The sequence below is a fragment of the Myxocyprinus asiaticus genome, chromosome 15 (assembly GCF_019703515.2).
Source record: "Myxocyprinus asiaticus isolate MX2 ecotype Aquarium Trade chromosome 15, UBuf_Myxa_2, whole genome shotgun sequence".
NCBI classification, from domain to species: domain Eukaryota; kingdom Metazoa; phylum Chordata; class Actinopteri; order Cypriniformes; family Catostomidae; genus Myxocyprinus; species Myxocyprinus asiaticus.
The window spans coordinates 13,428,009-13,446,260 of record NC_059358.1 but is presented as its reverse complement, the minus strand read 5'-3'; the positions used below and the strand labels follow the sequence as shown (position 1 = coordinate 13,446,260).

The following is an 18,252-nucleotide window of genomic DNA, read 5'->3' as shown; positions in this document are numbered from 1 at the left end:
AGCGTTGTTGTCATTCCCATTAAAAATCAAAGATGGCGTTAGCGTGAATAATGTCAAATGTATTTCTTTAACAGACTTATTTTTGTAGCCATGGTAGAAATGAAAGAAACAAATTAATGCAGTATTCACATAAACCATAGACAAATACAAAAATTAGGGATAACATCATATGGTAGCCTAAAATATGTGTTAAAGCATGCAACCAAACACAACCAACCCAAAGTAAGCTGTGTCATGTTCTTGTTTGTTTTTATAGTATGGCGAAAGGGTCAAGACCATTTCAAAACTCTTTTAGCTTCAGATTAAGCAATGGTGTCCATGATTCATGGACATCTCAATGTACCACCATGAACCATGCCATAATAAACATGACGAGACGTAAACAAAATCCCGTCAACAACAACAACAACAAAAAAAAACACAAGCCATAGCCACAAACGCATCCAGTCTACTCCCCTTTATGTGTACTTCTACAATCAGTTGCAAAGTTTGCAAGTGTGTGCATTTATTTGGTTGTGTATATGTGTGTAACCCCAAGCAGCAGAGGAGGCTGATGTCTTCTTACCTGTTTGGGAAGACTGCTGTCCGCTGTGGGTCTTATCTGAGTCCTCCCGTTTATGGCTGTCCACAGAGCGCAGGGATTGGCTACGAGTACCAAGTCGGCCTTTGCCTGCAGGATGGGTTGGGGTTAGCAACTATAGTCGACTTCTAATTGGGCAGAGCTGTGTGATCTGAACACCTAAACCAGCATCAGCCATGCTTGGGATTTTGTGTAAAGTTTAACATGTTACAAAACTGAGGAGGAATCAAAAAGTGAACTTCTGAATCTGGTTTGAAATTCAGTGAGAGTTTTGACACTTATGTGTGATCAAAAGAGGTTGTGTGACTTTGAAACGTGTGCTTTGAACCCTGAGGAATGGCAGTGTGCAGGAAGAGGGCGAGATGGATTGAGCAGTGGATGGCAGATGAAAATAAGCAGACCATGCAGAATGGAGACACAGACAATCATGGTGAAGACATCTGCAGCTGATGGCGTCGACCATGGAGTGGGTTATTTACTCATGGCCTCCATCCAAACTGAAGTGGAGATCTACTCACTACAGTCACATTCACACTAACACTGAGTGTTGCCCTTACCAAGCATGGCCTCTTGCACTTCATTGTATTTCACTGGACTTAAGCCCTTGCCTTTAGAGGAATACTGCCTGTATCCTATAGGTCCAATAAAAAGCACACAAAAATGGCACATTCTATCATCAGTCTATAATTGTATAATTGTAAAATGTTACATTGCAAAGAATAGTTTTATAATCTGTATTTTTGTCTTGTTTTCCTAAAAAATGATCAAAACATCCTTAAAACAAGATAAGTTAACTTGAGAGGCAAAATTGTATAATGTTAATATATATATATATATATATATATATATATATATATATATATATATATATATTTTAGAGAATAGTTGTATGTATAATGTTTCACTGAAACTTTTGTCCTGTTTCCCAGTAAAAATATCTAAATATCCTTAAAACAAGATAAATTTACTTAAGGCAAAATTGCATAATATTACATTAGACTAATATGAAATAATTAATAATAACTAATATGTTTTATTTACAGCTTGACATTAATATTAATATTATATAGTTTCATATTAATTAAATTAATATTATATTTATATTGTTTTAATATTGTTTTTATTATTATATTATATTATATTATATTATATTATATTATATTATATTATATTATATTATATTATGTCAGAGTTCAGCCATGTTGATTGTGTTTTGTTACACATTGGTGCTAAGCAATTGTGGCTGAGCCCTGACACTCTTGTTTAGTGTCTTGTCCAGTCTATGTGAGCGTGCATGGCTTGTCCTTTTGGTGCTGTCATGCATTCTCGGCTTGTTGGTTATTGGCACGAATGCATTGCTCTTATGTCATTATTGCGGCATGCACTCGTGTTAATTGTTTTGTGTTTGTCTCTCACGACCTTGTGCTGTGTGTCCGGGTCGCGATCCATTGTCATGTTGTGCTGGGGTTCGGCCACTTCAGTCTTGGTGCCTGTTTATTTGTGGACGAACCCTCACACAAACGTCCTGTCTTGTCTGTCGTTTGGCATGAGTGCATGTTGCCTTTGTCTCTGGCGGTATGTGCTCGTGTCATTCGGGTGTTGTGTCTGTGAGAGCGCATGACTTTGTTTAGTTTCTGTATTGCCACATGTCTCTCAGTCTTGCTTCACACCCCGCCTCCTTTTCTGCTAATTATTAGTTTATTGGTTTCACCTGTCCCCCTGTTAACCTGTTTGATTTCTCTCCCTTTATTAGTTCCTCGTGTTTGCTGTCCTGTGCTGGATTGTTTCATTTGTTGGTTGGTTTCCTTTCCTGTTGGTTCAGTTCTTCATGTATTTATTTCAGTTGGGTTTGTTTGTGTTCTTTTCTCCCTCGAGAGAGTTTGTGTTAAGTTTGTTTTCTATTTTAAAAAAGCTCACTGATGCCATGTGTGCATGGGTCTGTCCTTAAAACACCCCATTCTGTGACAATATTATATTATATTCTAAATAAAGTTTTTTTTTTTTTTTTCTCTCTCCTGACTGGCACATATATTTATAAGCTAAATAGCATTTTATATATTTATATTTATAAAAGAGAATATATCTTATTTATAGGTTTGAGTTTATATAAATATTAGCAATATTAATATATTATGTATATAATAATATACACAGGGTTGGGGAGTAACGGAATACATGTAACGGGATTACGTATTTAAAATACAAGTAACTGTATTCCACTACAGTTACAATTTAAATCATTGGTAATTAGAATACAGTTACATTCAAAAATTATTTTGATTATTGAAGAGATTACTTTACATTTTATTGTCATTTGTTTCATTTAATATTTAGTCCTTTTAGATGGAAAACATTTATACATGTAAATTATGCGATCCAAAGTGCATTTGAACAGCGGTGAAACACTTTCTAAATGATGTGTTACATTCATACGAGCAGACAGAGAAGAAAGTTTGAACTAAGTTTGGAGCAGAAGAAATAGAAATAAACCTTGTGTAAATTGTCAGCTTTACACTAAGCTAAAATGCTATTTCTTGTTACCAGGCACGATCATATTTTTTTATCAAGAAAATTCACATTGGATCATAATTTCTTTTTTCTAGTAAGACCTTTGATATTAGGGCAAAAATCGTATTCTTGATAATAATTTTTGTATTGTTTTCCTGTAAAAATATCTAAAAATCCTTAAAACAAGATCAATTAGATTTTTCGTGTTTTAGAAAAAACACTGCATAAGATATTTAGATTTTTCAGAGGATGTATTTTTAACATGTCTATTTTGTCTTTTACTGTACTGGCAGAGTTTTTATAGTCAAAACAAGTGAAAAAATCGACCAGTGCTGAAGAAGTAATCCAAAGTATTTAGAATACATAACTGACCTTGAGTAATCTTACTGAATACGTTACAAATTACATTTTACAGCATGTATTCTGTAATCTGTAGTGTAACCCTCCCAACCCTGAATATACATTATATATTGTAATAATATACACTATATATTGTATTTATTATATTACATAATTATATTAAAAAATATGTTGGTAGTTTCAATCTTATTTACATACAGTTTTTATATACAATTTTATACATTATAAATATAAATATATAAAATGCAATTTAACTTCTCATGTAAAAATATACAGTATATATTTTCCAGTCGGGTAATCTTTACTACTCCAGGCACTGTGAGAACTTGCCAGTGTGATACTACAGATATTGTTGACTTTTATATGACAAATTGCTTATGTTCCTCATTTTTAAGTCGCTTTGGATAAAAGTGTCTGCTAAATGATTAAATGTAAATGTAAATTATGATTATTGTATTGCCCCAGTGGCAAATAGTCCCCCCCCCCCCCACCCTTTTTTGTGTTAACTTCACTAAATTTAATAAGATTTATGGTTCAACCAATAAAATAAATAAATAAATTTTTTTTTTTTTTTAAATGCCAATGACGTTAGAAAATAAGTGCCTAATTCAAAATATATTCTCTCAAAACCAGCCTAATGATCTTACACAAATTTGCTTCTCAAGTAAATGAATCTTGTTTCAAGCGTGTTTAGATATTTTTAGTGAAGGTAAGACAAAAACACTGATTAAAAAAACAATTTTTGCAGTGTATTGCTCTGTTATTCTGTCACACAAGAAGCAGACATCTTATTTTACAGTGAAATGTGAAAAATGTAAAAATGAGGTGTCAGATAGAACGAGAGAAAAAGAGAAGACAAGAGAGAGGATGTGAGGTAGAAAGATGTTTGTGGTTGTGGACAGGTGAGCGTTCACATGCATACATGCACAATTGGAACTTACCGATGCAGGGCTGTGCGTTGCAAGGCCGGCCCTCCTCCAGAACTCCCTCACACAGGTACGCCTCCTCAGGAGGTGACTGACAAGTACGTGTGCGTGTCTGGACCCCTCCCCCACATTCACTGCTACACTCCGCCCAGTTGCCCCACCCACTCCAGCCACCTGAAAAGATTTTGAAAGAGTGATCCATGCTTTCATTTCATCATGTTTAGACTACTGTAATTTCCTGTTTTACGGAATTAACTCCTCTTCTCTGGCCCATCTACAAATGGTCCAGAATGCTGCTGCAAAACTCTTGAAGGGTATACAGAAACGTGAACATATTACACCTATCTTAGCCTCTCTTCACTGGTTACCTGTCCGTTTCAGAGTTGATTTTAAAATCCTTTTATTTGTTTATATGTCACTGAATAGTGCCTTCATATCTTTCTGACCTACTTCGTATTCCCCTCTAGAGCCATTAGATTGGGGCTCAAAGACTGCTTGTTGTACCTAGGTCTAGACTTAAGCAAAGTGGTGATTGTACTTTGCCATAGCTGGTCCCAAGCTTTGGAACAGTTTGCCTGTACACATAAGAACAGCTATGACATTATCATTTTTAAATCTTTGCTAAAAACGTTTTTTCTCCTTGGCTTTTAATCAAGCCTAATGTCGGTTTCATGTTTTGCTGTTTTCTTTTGTCTTATTCTATGGTGTATTTTTGTTTTATAGCTCTGGTTGTACAGCACATTGGTCAATGGCTGTTGCATAAATTGTGCTCTATAAATAAAGTTGACATTGACATTGACATTGACTGTTTTAAACCCACACATACAACATAAACATACACATTCCCTATGAACATCACGCCTAAGCAAAACTGATTTGTTAATACATTCCCATAACTATGACACAAATTAAATTTCCATTGGTGCTAAGCAATAACGTCCTGATTTTGTAATCCATCATGATGGCACAAAGATGTAGGAATGGACCCATAAATACCAGTTGGATATGAGTCCCTGTGTTCTTCTCCCTCATGAATGTTTAATAACAGACTTTGCTGCCTGTCTGATCCAGGAGGCCCTGACAAATATTTATTAATCTGCATGAATAGAACATGAAGCTGGACCATGTCCAGCTACAGACATTTTTAATTACTCACAAATCAATTTTACTGAAAAGAAAAAGAGAAAGATAGAATCAGTGAAAAATCAGTACATTGTAGCATTTATTCATGTAGAGGGCCCACACTGACCATATAAAGACCAGTTAATATCAAATAAACCCAGCATAGACGGTTAAACTTTAAGCAGCCCTCATGCAAAGCCTGAGTTAAAACATTATACCATACAAAGGCAAGAAAGAACAAAGCTGATAAGGCAGACGTGTGCTGAAATGCAGAATCAATATCTATTTGTTTCAGCAGGATGAGGGATTAATGTCAAATTGTTTACTTGGGGTGCTGAGATTGGCTTAGCCGCATAGTGTGTGAGACATATTCACCTAATAAACATAACAGATTCTAATCTTCAATGCCTCAACCTTGAATATACATTCAAATGTCATCCTTGCACAGCAAGTGACAATCACATGCAAAATGAACTGGGGTACCTTTAGCACGCTACCTTGATTAATCCTATCCACCAATCACGCTTCAAGTCAGATGGCTTCATCAACCAATCAAAAGTGACATAAACAGCATAGCCAATCCCTGCTCCAAGGGGAAAATAAGTGGTGAAATCAGACTATATAAGATACATAAACTTCTTAGCTTCTGTGCTGAATGACTTCAACCTTATTTAAAACAAATGGGAATATGAAGAGACAGTGAAAATGGCTATGGTAGAAACGAGAAGGGTGAGAATATTCGTAAAAGAATCTTGAGAAAGAGAATAAAACAAAAATCCTGATAGGAAAAAATAATACTCCATTAGGAGATAAGGTTTTCTCTCTCTGTGAACAATGATGGGAGAGTACAACCTTTCTTTTTTTTTTTTTTTTTTGGCTCAATAATCACAGGCTGGAGGAGAAATGGGGGAAGAATAATGTAGTGTTTTCTTTCTCTCTCCCCAAGGACATTTTATTCAATAATTTAGTGTGCTTCTCTTTTTCGGTGAAAGCTTGCGTACATTGAGACCCTCTGCAGCGCACACTATGTCATCTTTGTAAGGCTGGCACCAGGATGTCTACACCCAAAAGGCGCCATTTCCGGTAAAAGTAAAAAAAACTCTGCGAGAATCAATGTCATAGAAGTCTCTCACAAAAGCTGAAATCTACACCTGAATATCACCACGTGTGATAATTTGAAAATCACCTTTGCATTGTTTTACAAAGCTGAAATCTTCACCTGAATATCACCACAGTGTGATAAATTGCAAATCACCTTGCTGCCCCCTCTTCTCTCTCCCCTTCAACAGCTCAGGACCAATACAAAGACACAAGATTTATATGTAAAAATATAACAAATACCATGAAAACAAAGAATGCAACTGTATGTGTTTGAAATCACAAGAGGTCTCTGTGGGACTAGTATAATGGTCTCTTTCCCATGTTGATAAAACTAATGGTAACAAAGTTATAAGGTCTTTGCCAAATACTGCATAATTCTGGAGGTCTATCCCCCTCCTTGACCTGCAACTTAAATTATCTCCTGTATGTTAACAAGGTTAAACCCCAGGAAGTCAAGAACCCATTCACCCCCAAATTCTCATTGTTCAAAGGATTATACCATTTGGTACGCAGTGTTTATTCTGTCTGGGTATTTAAGGAAAGTTGGCAAGAATCTTGGGGAGTCTGTATTCAGATCTCCCATACTGTCGCTGTATGTAGTTTCTGTTTGCCAAGTATGTTTCTCTGACTTATATCTTATTTTTAGGAATGTTTGTTTAACAATGTTTTATATCCTACCTGGCAAATAAATTGTTATTATTTGATTTATTCTGAATTTCTCTGGAATCACTGTGAGAAACCACCCAGGACAACCAGGTAGGAGAAACCACCTAGGACAACCGTGTAGGATTTGAATTTCATTAGACCAGGGTAGACCATACTGGAGCTTTAATATAGGAGAAACCACCCTGGACAACCGGGTAGGAGAAAGCCATACTGCTCACCGCCCGTCTTAGCAAGTTGTATGTACGTGACTAAGCGGCAATATCGTCTGGTTATGAGACAAGCCAAACCAGATGATATTAGTTAACCCTACAACCGCTGACTAAGAACGGAACTGGCTATCTTTTTCGGGAGGTTTACGTAATTTAATAACGGCCGGCGTAAGACTCCAAAGATCGAAAGGACAATGAATAGAAGAGGATTTAGAGTAATCAAAAACTTAAAAAGATCAAATTAAAAGAATAATCAGAAGTTAATTAGAGCTTTAATTTAAATTAGAGGTCAACTTAAATTGGAGTCAGATATATAAATTGGAGTCAGATAAAATTAATAACAGAATCAATTTGTAAAGTGTAAATTAACAATAATTGCTTTACTTCAGCGCTCAGAAAAGACAGAACAATGCAGAGACCTTCTAAGGGCAATTTATTGAAGTTCCACTCCAGAACGGATAAGTTTGTGTCCTTTTTTACATCTTTAAATTCTCACATTCGTCCTCTGCTTTTCTGTCCATCAACTCTCCCTCTATCTTTCTATCTTTCCCCCATCTTTGCATTGCAGCTGTGGCATGATGATTGTGTGTGGATATATATAATTTTGCCCATTTGTAAGTGTAACCTAGCTGAAAACCTTATGAAGCCCTCAAATTCACCTTCACTACCTTCTGTAGTTAGGCAGAACCATTTCAGCACAAGTTACAGAAATGATCAATATAAGATTTCACATTATCCCACCTACAGCAGCAAATGGAGCATCTATTGTACTACTTACGTCCTGTTCCTGTTCCTGTTGCTGATGGCACGCTGCACGGGTGTTTGTAGCTTGCTAGCCTGCTTAGCATTGTTTATTATCATTCTTATACATTCATCATTTTGTCCTTTGCTATTTTACTGCATGCTTCGGGTTTTTCCGCTTTTCTACTGTTTCATCTGTGTGTATTATATCGTGCGCACCTGTTTCTCTGTTTTTTTTTTCTTTTTGTCTACATTTCGTGTCTCAACTGCGTGCATTCATTTTCTCCACTGTGTTTTACACGGATTATTGCATCAGTCTCAAACATCTGCTGATTAGGAACCACATTGATCTCAAACCCTCGCCACTCAAGAACAACCATAACAACAACAACAAACAATTGCGGTAAGTCATGGCATCTGCTCATGTTATTGCTTCCTGCATGCCACATGTTTACTATAGCTTCTTCCATCAGCAGTGAGGGATTCACATGTAATAAATGTAAGGAAATAGTCAGGCTGACGGAGAAGGTTAATGAGCTAGAGGCATGCATCCAAACACTAGTGGAGGTTAGTGAGAAAGAGAAGCCGGTAGATACTGTTTCGGATGTGGGTAGAACAGCGAGCAACACACATACTTTGGTTCCGGCTCTAGAGCCCCCACAGCTGGGCGATTGGATGATGTCTCGGCGGCATACTCGCTCAGCAAAGCGACACCACTCTCCCGTTCCTGTTAGGGTTTCCAATCGATTCTCCCCACTCAGTTATGCACCCACTGAGGATCATGTTGAAAAAGCCCTAATAATTGGTGATTCTATTGTAAGGAACGTGGAAATAGAGACTCCAGCCAACATTGTTAAATGCATTTCGGGGGCTCGGGCGTCTGACATCAGATCAAATTTACAAGTGCTGGCTAATGTTAAATGTAGATTTTCTAAAATTGTTATTCATGTTGGCACTAATGATGTCCGGCTTCGCCAGTCGGAAATCATTAGAGATAATGTTAAAGAAGTGTGTGAACTTGCAAAAACAATGTCAGACACTGTAATATGATTGGGCCACCTCCCTACTCATTGTGGTGACAAGGTTTATGGTAGATTAGTGGCTGGATATCTGAGTGGTGTCTGGAGAATAGCATAGGATTTATAGACAATTGGAAGAGTTTTTGGGGTAGACCTGACCAGATAAAGAGAGATCCAGGGAAGGTGCCGCTCTCCTCTCTAGTAATTTGGCTCATAGTCTTAATAATGATAGTATTTGACTAACTGGGGCCCAGGTCAGGAAGCAGACAAACTGGTTAAATCAAACTTCTGCTAGCTGCCTTGAGATGTCACATAGGTCACATAAACTTCAACACATAGAGACTGTATCACCTAGATATCATATGGAGACTGTGTCTGATCCCCGAACTACCAAACACACAACTCTCACTAAATCATTTAGAAAAAAATTGATTAAGGTCAAACTTAAAAAAAAAAAAAAAAAGATAAACCACTCATAAAGGTAGGGCTACTAAACATTAGATCTCTGTCTACCAAAGCACTTATTGTAAATGAAATTATTACAGATCATAATTTGGATGAGCTCTGACTGAAACCTGGCTTAAACCAGATGAATATATTAGTTTAAATGAATCTACTCCCCCAGGTTATTGTTATAAACAAGAAGTTTTTGGTGTTACTCAGAGGACAGGATATAAGTTTGTCTTTTGAACTAATAATGCTTAATATGACACCGTCAGATATAAATAAAAAATATTTTTCACTTGCTACAGTATATAGATCACCCGGGCCTTACTCTTGTTTCCTTGGTGATTTAGAAAATCTGATTTAGTAGTTAATTTAGATAGAGCTTTAATTGTTGGTGACTTCAACATTCACAAAGATAATGAAAATGACACATTGGGATTAGCATTTATTGATATTCTCAAATCTCTTGGAGTCAGGACCAACTCATCGCCATTATCATTCGCTAGATTTAATTCTGTCATATGGAGTTGATGTTGATACTATAGAAATTCTACCGCAGAAGTTCTATCATTACCTTGTCACTTGTTTGTTGCGATCAGCTAATGTCACTCAATCTACACCATGCTATCGTTCAGGCAGAAGTATTCTTTCAACCACTAAATATAGCTTCACTAATAATTTTCCAGAATTGTCTCACATACTCAGTAAGTCAAAAGTCTAGAAGAACTTGATGAAATAACAGAAAATATAAATACAGTCTTCTCTAGCACTCTTGATAGTGTGCCCGCCCCCCCCCCCCCCCCCCGCCAGCTCTCAAGAGAGCAGCTCGGAAAATGGAGCGCAAGTGGAAGAATACAAATTTAGATGTATTTCGCAGTGCATGGAAGGATTGTGTCTGTAGCTACAGACAGGCACTAAAAGTTGCCAGGTCAGCATATTTTAGCAAACTCACAGAAAATAACCACAACAATCCTAGATGTTTATTCAGTACTGTGGCTAAATTGGTTAGGAATAAAGCATCGACTGAACCAGATATTTCTTCGCAACACAATAGTAATGACTTCATGAATTTCTTTACTGATAAAACTGAAAACAAATCTGAAATAAAATTGGAACTATGCAGTCAACCAGTCCTAAATCAGTTTTAGGACCTCTGCTTTTCTCCTTATACATGCTTCCCCTGGTAGATATTATCAGGAATCATGAAATAAGTTTCCACTGTTATGCCGACGATACCCAACGTAAATTCACAATTCTCCAAATTAGCAGATTGTATCAGTGAAATCAAAGATTGGTTGGCCAGAAATGTCCTTCTACTAAATTACAACAAAACAGAGGTACTAATGATTGGACCAAAAACCTCTAAAAATAAGCCGCTAAAATATAATTTGACTCTCGTTGGGTGTACTTTTACGTCATCTTCTTCAGCAAAGAACTTAGGTGTTCTATTTGATACCAATCTGTCCTTTGAAAATCATATTTCCAATGTTTGTAGAACAGCATTCTTCCACCTGAGAAATATTGCTAAATTACGACACATGCTCTCTGTTGCTGAGGCCAAAAAATTAATTAATGCGTTCATGACCTCAAGACTAGATTATTGTAATGCATTACTGGGAGGATGTCCAGCAAGTTCAATAAATAAACTTCAGTTGGTTCAAAATGCAGCTGCCAGAGTGCTGACTAAAACTAAGAAATATAATCATATTATCCCAATTTTATCATCGTTACATCGGTTACCTGATAAATTTCGTATTAATTTTAAAATTCTGTTAACTACATACAAAGCTTTGAATGGTCTAGCTCCACAGTACTTAAGTGACCTTCTGACACGCTATATTTTGTCACATTCATTACGATCACAAAATTCTGGCTTGTTAATAATTCTAAAAATATCAAAATCCACAAAAAGAGGTAGCTCCTTTTCATAAATGGTTCCTAAACTATGGAAGAGTGTCCCTAACACTGTTCAGGATGCAGACACACTCTCTCAGTTTAAGTCTAGACTAAAGATTCATCTATTTAGCCAGGCATACACCTAATTTATCCTTCAACTCACAATTAGGCTGCTTTAGTTAGGTCTGCCGGAACCAGAAATATCCATCATGATCTATAATTCTGCATAAAATTGAATGGCATCTATGCTAAAATTATTCTATATGTTTCCATGTCTCAACATTGGGATTCATATCCCGAGTTGATCAGAGCCTGCCAGATCCAGCTCCGTTCCTGCTTGGTGTCGCACTCCACTGCAATGTGTCGCTGAGAGAAAATGACAGCTAGTGCTAGCCAGACATCACTTCAGTTTTTTGATATCAGAGGATGAGCTGATGCCAACTCAAACTGTAAGAAATCAGATACTTCATATGCCACTGCCTGAACCTTGGACTTAGTATGGACCCCATCGAACCTCACTGAAATGACCTGCGGTTGAACTGCGATGCACCTCATCATTTATCTCTGCCTGCATCACCTTTGTCTATTGATGGACTACACTTTTGAAATTGAATACATAGATTATCATTTAATTGCCAACAAAAGCCAACTAACAAAGGACAATGCATCTTGTAAACTTGTATGCAATGTAAACTTCTGCAGTTAATCCAGGATGGACTTCAAAGACATTAGTCATTAATCTTAAAGTTCATAAAAAATATTTTATTTTTATTTTTAAAACACTGGACCTTAATGCTTAATTTACAAATTTAAATCCATGACTTGCACTTCACACAAATAACTAATATTGGCATTATATTCATGTTGTTTAGCCAGAGGGGAACAGGTCCCCGCAGTGAGCCTGGTTTCTCCCAAGGTTATTTTTCTCCATTAACCAACATCTTATGGAGTTTTGTGTTCCTTGCCACAGTCGCCTTCAGCTTGCTCACAAGGGTTCTAAATACAATTAATATTTAATTATTTAATTTCTATACACATTTTATAATCATATTTAATCAAGCTACACAATGATCACTGTAAGACATTATAAATATTACAGTTTCATTTTTTGTTTTGTTTTTGTTAATGCATGATTTCCTGTAAAGCTGCTTTGAAACGATGTGTGTTGTGAAAAGCACTATACAAATACAAATTATTTGACTTGATTTACAAAGCTCTTCAGTTCATTTAGACATTTGGAATATTACTCTTTTTTTTCTTGCTGCTTTTGTGTATTAAGCATTGTTGTCTGCAGGGGACAGAATGTGGAAAGCGAAACACGGTAAGTGCTGACACCCAGAGGATGCTATTAATCATTGGCATCCATGCAGACAACATAGAATGCAAAGGACAGAGACAGAGAGAGAGTGTGTGTTTCTGGCCAGCGTTATGATCATAATCCAAAACTATTTGAAAACTGACATAATAAATGTATATATATATATATATATATATACATACTGTATATGTATATAAAAACACTGAGACTAAACTAAAATAGATTTCCATGACCCAAAAGATTAGAATAAAATAAAAATGACTCATTTCTGATTCAATTCATTTCTGATTAATTACATAATTTAATTTGTTGAAATGATTTTTCTTTTTGATACATAGTAGTATATTCTAACATTTTAAAACTGGCTATATTAAAAAAAAACAAAAAAACAATGCCAGTAGATGGAAATAAATGAGAAAATTTTAACACTTTTAAATGTATTTAAATTATATCAGTTAATACATAAAATTGTGCAGCCCTAAAATATTTACATGTAAATATACTTCATAACTATCACTAAACTAAAACTAGAAAACACTGAAATAAAAAAGTAAAAAAAAAAAAAAAAAAGCTAACGTTCATAAAGTAAAATGAAAACTAAACTAAATTAAAATAAATAGGGCCAATTGAAAATAAAAATAAAATAAACATGAAATAATAATAATAAAATAAAAATAAAAATCTATATCTAAAACTAATAACTGTTTGTGGCTAGAGGTCAAATGATGTAACAATGAAGATAGATTATAAAATGTAACATTTAAAAAGGTTGAGGGGGAAAAAAAACTCTTGCTATCTGATTGTACTCTTTGAAGAGGTTCAAAGAAATTAGATGTCTTTTCTTATTGATGTAGAAACGAAACAGATAAAATATTGCTTTCTGGGAGTATTTGAACAAAAGGAAATGAACCATCCATCATTTCACTCTTTTTTTCCCTCTGTCTGTCTCTATCTCTCCCTCCGATGGCTAAAGCTCACAGGTCTAATCCACTGTTCAGTGTGCATGTGTGTGTATTACTGCACTCATCCTGCTTGGAATAAATATTTGAACAGCTGTGTTTACACATCTCATTGATTAACCTCACTCCAGGGGCAGGAAACACAACTCAGGTCTGCTTCCTTACTGCTCCATAATCTTTCCCTTATTACGCCGCATCCCCCAAAACTCCCTATGCACACCCACACTCAATTAAACAATCCCAGTGACATAACCCAGAATTTTTAAGCTGTTTAGACTCTGTATAAATGGTTTCGTTCTGAACCGTGAGGTGCATTAAACTAGCCAACATCCCAGTTCTATTTGCAAAATTTGGAATTGAGATATTTGTTGGCTTAAACTGTGAAATAGGCATGCAGTTGAAAGAAAAGTATATGAACCTGTTGGATTTACCTGGATGTCTGCATAAATTTGTCTTGAAACAACACTAATCAAACTCAGTCTGCTTAAACTAATAACACACAATAAGACACACACAATGATATCCATCCATATCTGTACTGAACAAACTGCAATCATTTGATCTGAAATATCATATTTTGTGACCAAATTACACAGAAATCCAAGTAAATTTTTCCTGCAACCATATTTTTGCTCCTGTTTGATAAGCATATCTGAGATGTTCCAGGCAGCAGACAATGTATTTGTCTCTTTATTAAATCACATAAAAGTATACAAATGAAGAAGTCATTCAGATATCTAATTACACCATTAAATCTGGCATTCCACATATTCTGTTAAAAACGCACATATATCAAATGACAAATAATGCAATTTATTCTTCTTTATGATTCAAACTGTCTCTAATTGTGCAACATTCTTTTAATGTTTTTTTTTTTTTTTTTTTTTTAAACAATTTATGGTTATTTACAATATTTATAAAAGGTTCATTAAGACACCATTTAGACAATTAAGCAGTTTACTCTGCTTTTTCATTGCTGGTGACATGTGATCAATCACATTCTCTCTCATTGGCTCATTGGTGAGCAATTAATTGAGCAAGTGAGTTGTAAAACTCTTTGGTTACACTTTATGTTAGGTGTCTTTAATTACTATGTAGTAACATTAAAATACATACAATATAATGTATTTACTGTGTAACTACTTGTTGTTCTGCAAAATTCCCAAGATGCATATTTACTGCTACTGAGGTTGAGGTGCGGGTATGTTTTGGAGTAGTAGTAGGTTTAGGGTTTGGGGTCAGAGAAAGGTGTTAGGGTAAGGGTTGGGTTAGGGTTAGGTTTAGGGGTAAGGTTAACTGTGTTACTACAAATGTAATTACATGCAGGTACTGTATTTTAAATGTAAGTACAATGCAACAACACATATGTACATAATAAGGACATTGTATCAAATGCTTAAGTACATAGTAGTTAAAGACACCTTATATAAAGTGGGACAAACTCTTTTTCTTTCACATAGACTCAAACAATCTGATCTTGTGATGGTGATGAGAATAATCCCTTTTCTTTCATTTGTCACACATTGACAAAATCTGTGACCTCTTGGCTGAGTGCATTTGTGGCCAGTGTCAGACGGACGGTTCGGGTCCGGATGGTTCACTGATGAGCAAGATAAACCGATCAAAAGTAAGACAGAGATATGAATAGAGGTTTGGTTGAATGTTCTTTGGTTGCAGGTGCAGGTCAGAGAAGTCGACATTTCAATTCCGAAGATGGATGCCTCTCCTCAGCAGGAGCAAAAGGGGAAAAATCCAGCACGAATCAAAAACACCTTCACTAAAAGGATCAGATGGGCCTCCCACTTTTCACAGGCTCACAGATGAGTGGAAAAATAACAGGCTTTTCTTATTTTCCTCTTGCACATCAATCTTGGGCAGAGAAACATCTGCTCATAAGAGCAACAGGATGTGGGTGAACGTATGATCACACACACAAACATACACAAAAACAAACCCACTTTCATGCACTTTTATTCTTGGAACAGTGACTGGCAAAATGGATTGTCACACTTTGTCTGAACTACCCAAAACTACATCTAACTCTTTGAAACTCTGTGACATTTAAAAAGAAAAAAGTTAATCTAATGTTAAATGTGATGCATGAAAGAGTACTGTCCTGAATTGATGTAAAGGCTACATATACAATTGTAACTTCACATTGGTATTTATTTACCATAATTAAAACTAAATATTCCAACTGATTATGACAAATTACAAAATTGTATTGTATTTCATTAATGTGGCCATTCCAAAATCATTAAAATGCTTCCGACAAATCATGCAGTGGTGAAAAACTGTATTTCACCACAAGCTGAATTTTGGTGGTTAGATGTCTTGTAAGCAAGCCTTTTTAGTACATTAAAAATAAATAAATAAATAAATAATCATTTAATGGTGAAAAAAATATAGCAGAAAATATTAAGTTATTTCTACACTGAATACGTTAGTTTAAGCATGAAGAAACAGATCAATATTTAATTCCTTTTTTTTATTTATTTATTTATTTTTTTTTTACTATAAATCTCCACTTTCACTTCAACATTCTTCTTCTTTTGTTTTTGGCCATTCACATTCTTTGTGCATTTCACCACCTACTGGGCATGGAGGAGAATTTATAGTTAAAAAGGACTTAAATATTGATCTGTTTCTCACCCATACCTATCATATCGCATCTGTAGATATAGATTTAACTACTGTAGTCATATGGATTACATTTATGCTGCCTTTATGTTCTTTTTTTAGCTTAAAAATGTTGGTACCCATTCACTTGCATTGTGAGGACCAACAGAGCTGAAATATTCTTCTAAAACTTTTTGTTTGTGTTCAGCAGAAAAATAAAAATAAAAACCATCCACATCTGGGATTGCATGAGGGTGAGTAAATGATAAAAGAATTTTCATTTTTGGGTTAACTATCCCTTTAACGTTTTGAAACTGGTGTTCCCAGAATGCACCAAGCTTGAATAATTAATAAGCTTGCATGTTTTAACAGTTTTCAAGTTTATTTAAACAGTTTTATCGTTATTTTGTTTTATCGTATACCAATTGCTTGCCAGATCTCGGAAGAGATACAAGCAATCTGGTATGGAAAAACAAGCCCAAAAAAAGCCACTTTCCTCACCAAAATAAGCGAAAATAAACAATATTTTTTTGTCCTATGTGGTGGCTTTATCAGCATAGAAATTGTAACAAGCATACAGTTAATTCAAGTATAATTTTAATTACATATCTGCTTTTCAGTCAAATCTGTATTAATGCATCATTTCTAACAATAATTCAGTGAAGACTTGGAAACAACTGAGAAATTTTTACCTCTAATAATGTTTTCCTTGTATCTGGATTAGCCATGCATGTACAGTATATGTAGTAATTATACATAGTTGTTAAAAATCCACAACAAACAATTAGGCAAAGAAATGTGTGGTGCCACAGTTTCCCTCAGGATTAATTTTTTTGGGCAACATGAAGTGGTGTAGTTCCAAAAATTTACTGTGATAAACCCTTTGGCCTTTTATTAAAAAAATAAATAAATAAAATAAAAAAATATTGGAACGAAATTAACCAGTTAAAAACCAATTACCAGCATTTAATAATAATGTTCCCTATCTGTCACTCACTCAACGTTGTAGCGATGTAGTGACACTAGGGGTCACTCTTGGGAGCCCCAAACACCTCTGCTTTTTTTTTAAATGCCAATGAGAATTGGCGAGTGGAATTTGCATGCGACTCCCCTGGAAATACGGGTATAAAAGGAGCTGGTATGCAACCACTCATTCAGATTTTCTCTTCGGAGCCGAGCGGTTGTATTCAGTGCACTGAATTCAATTCCCTCCAAAGACGCACCTCAAAACTGCCGGATTTATGGCGCATTTCAGCGGCTTCTCCCCCTCTGCACCCGTGAAGTGCAGACAATGCCCCTGGGTGCTTCGGCAGAGCGAAAATAAGAGAGTATATTCTAAAAGAGTATATTTTCATTCACAAAAAGAGCGGCACACATGGAACGTCTTCCGTTTGTGTGTTATTCCTGGTTGCGGTCATTATCTCTCCGCTTCTGACGGCCACGATCGCTGTCTTACGTGTCTGGGCACTGCTCACGCGGAGACATCGTTCGTGGATGAGTAATGTCCTCATTGCGAGAACATGACCATGGCAATGTTGCGGTCACAGCTTGCAAGCCACCCCAGCGGCTCCCCGCACTGGTCCTTCTACCTCCGGGTTTGAGGCCACGTCAGTTAGCACTGGGAGCAATTTGGGGACATCAATGAGACCACCTCTGCCGGGAATCCCCCCACGGACCTCATATTCCCCAACATGCTCGCTTGCCCTGATCAGGCTCTCGCACGAGACCGCCAGCTCATCTCAGCGTGAGTTCGACTTCTCGTTCGGAGCTCGGAAAGATGA

General features: G+C 36.0%; 1 protein-coding gene across 8 annotated transcripts in view; it reads right to left on the bottom strand.

Annotated features, from left to right (window-relative positions):
- Window positions 1-18,252, bottom strand: part of LOC127452922 (adhesion G protein-coupled receptor B1-like) — a 140,998-nt gene that overhangs the window by 75,921 nt on the left and 46,825 nt on the right. For 3 of the 8 annotated variants that reach the window (XM_051718802.1, XM_051718806.1, XM_051718803.1), the window contains exons 3-5: window positions 4,390-4,548; window positions 1,138-1,212; window positions 566-670 (exon numbers count right to left, since the gene is read on the bottom strand). In XM_051718802.1, the coding sequence (XP_051574762.1) occupies window positions 566-670; window positions 1,138-1,212; window positions 4,390-4,548 (339 nt within the window). The remainder of the gene's footprint in view (window positions 1-565; window positions 671-1,137; window positions 1,213-4,389; window positions 4,549-18,252) is intronic. The other 5 variants (XM_051718804.1, XM_051718805.1, XM_051718808.1 and 2 more) reach the window with 2 other exon arrangements.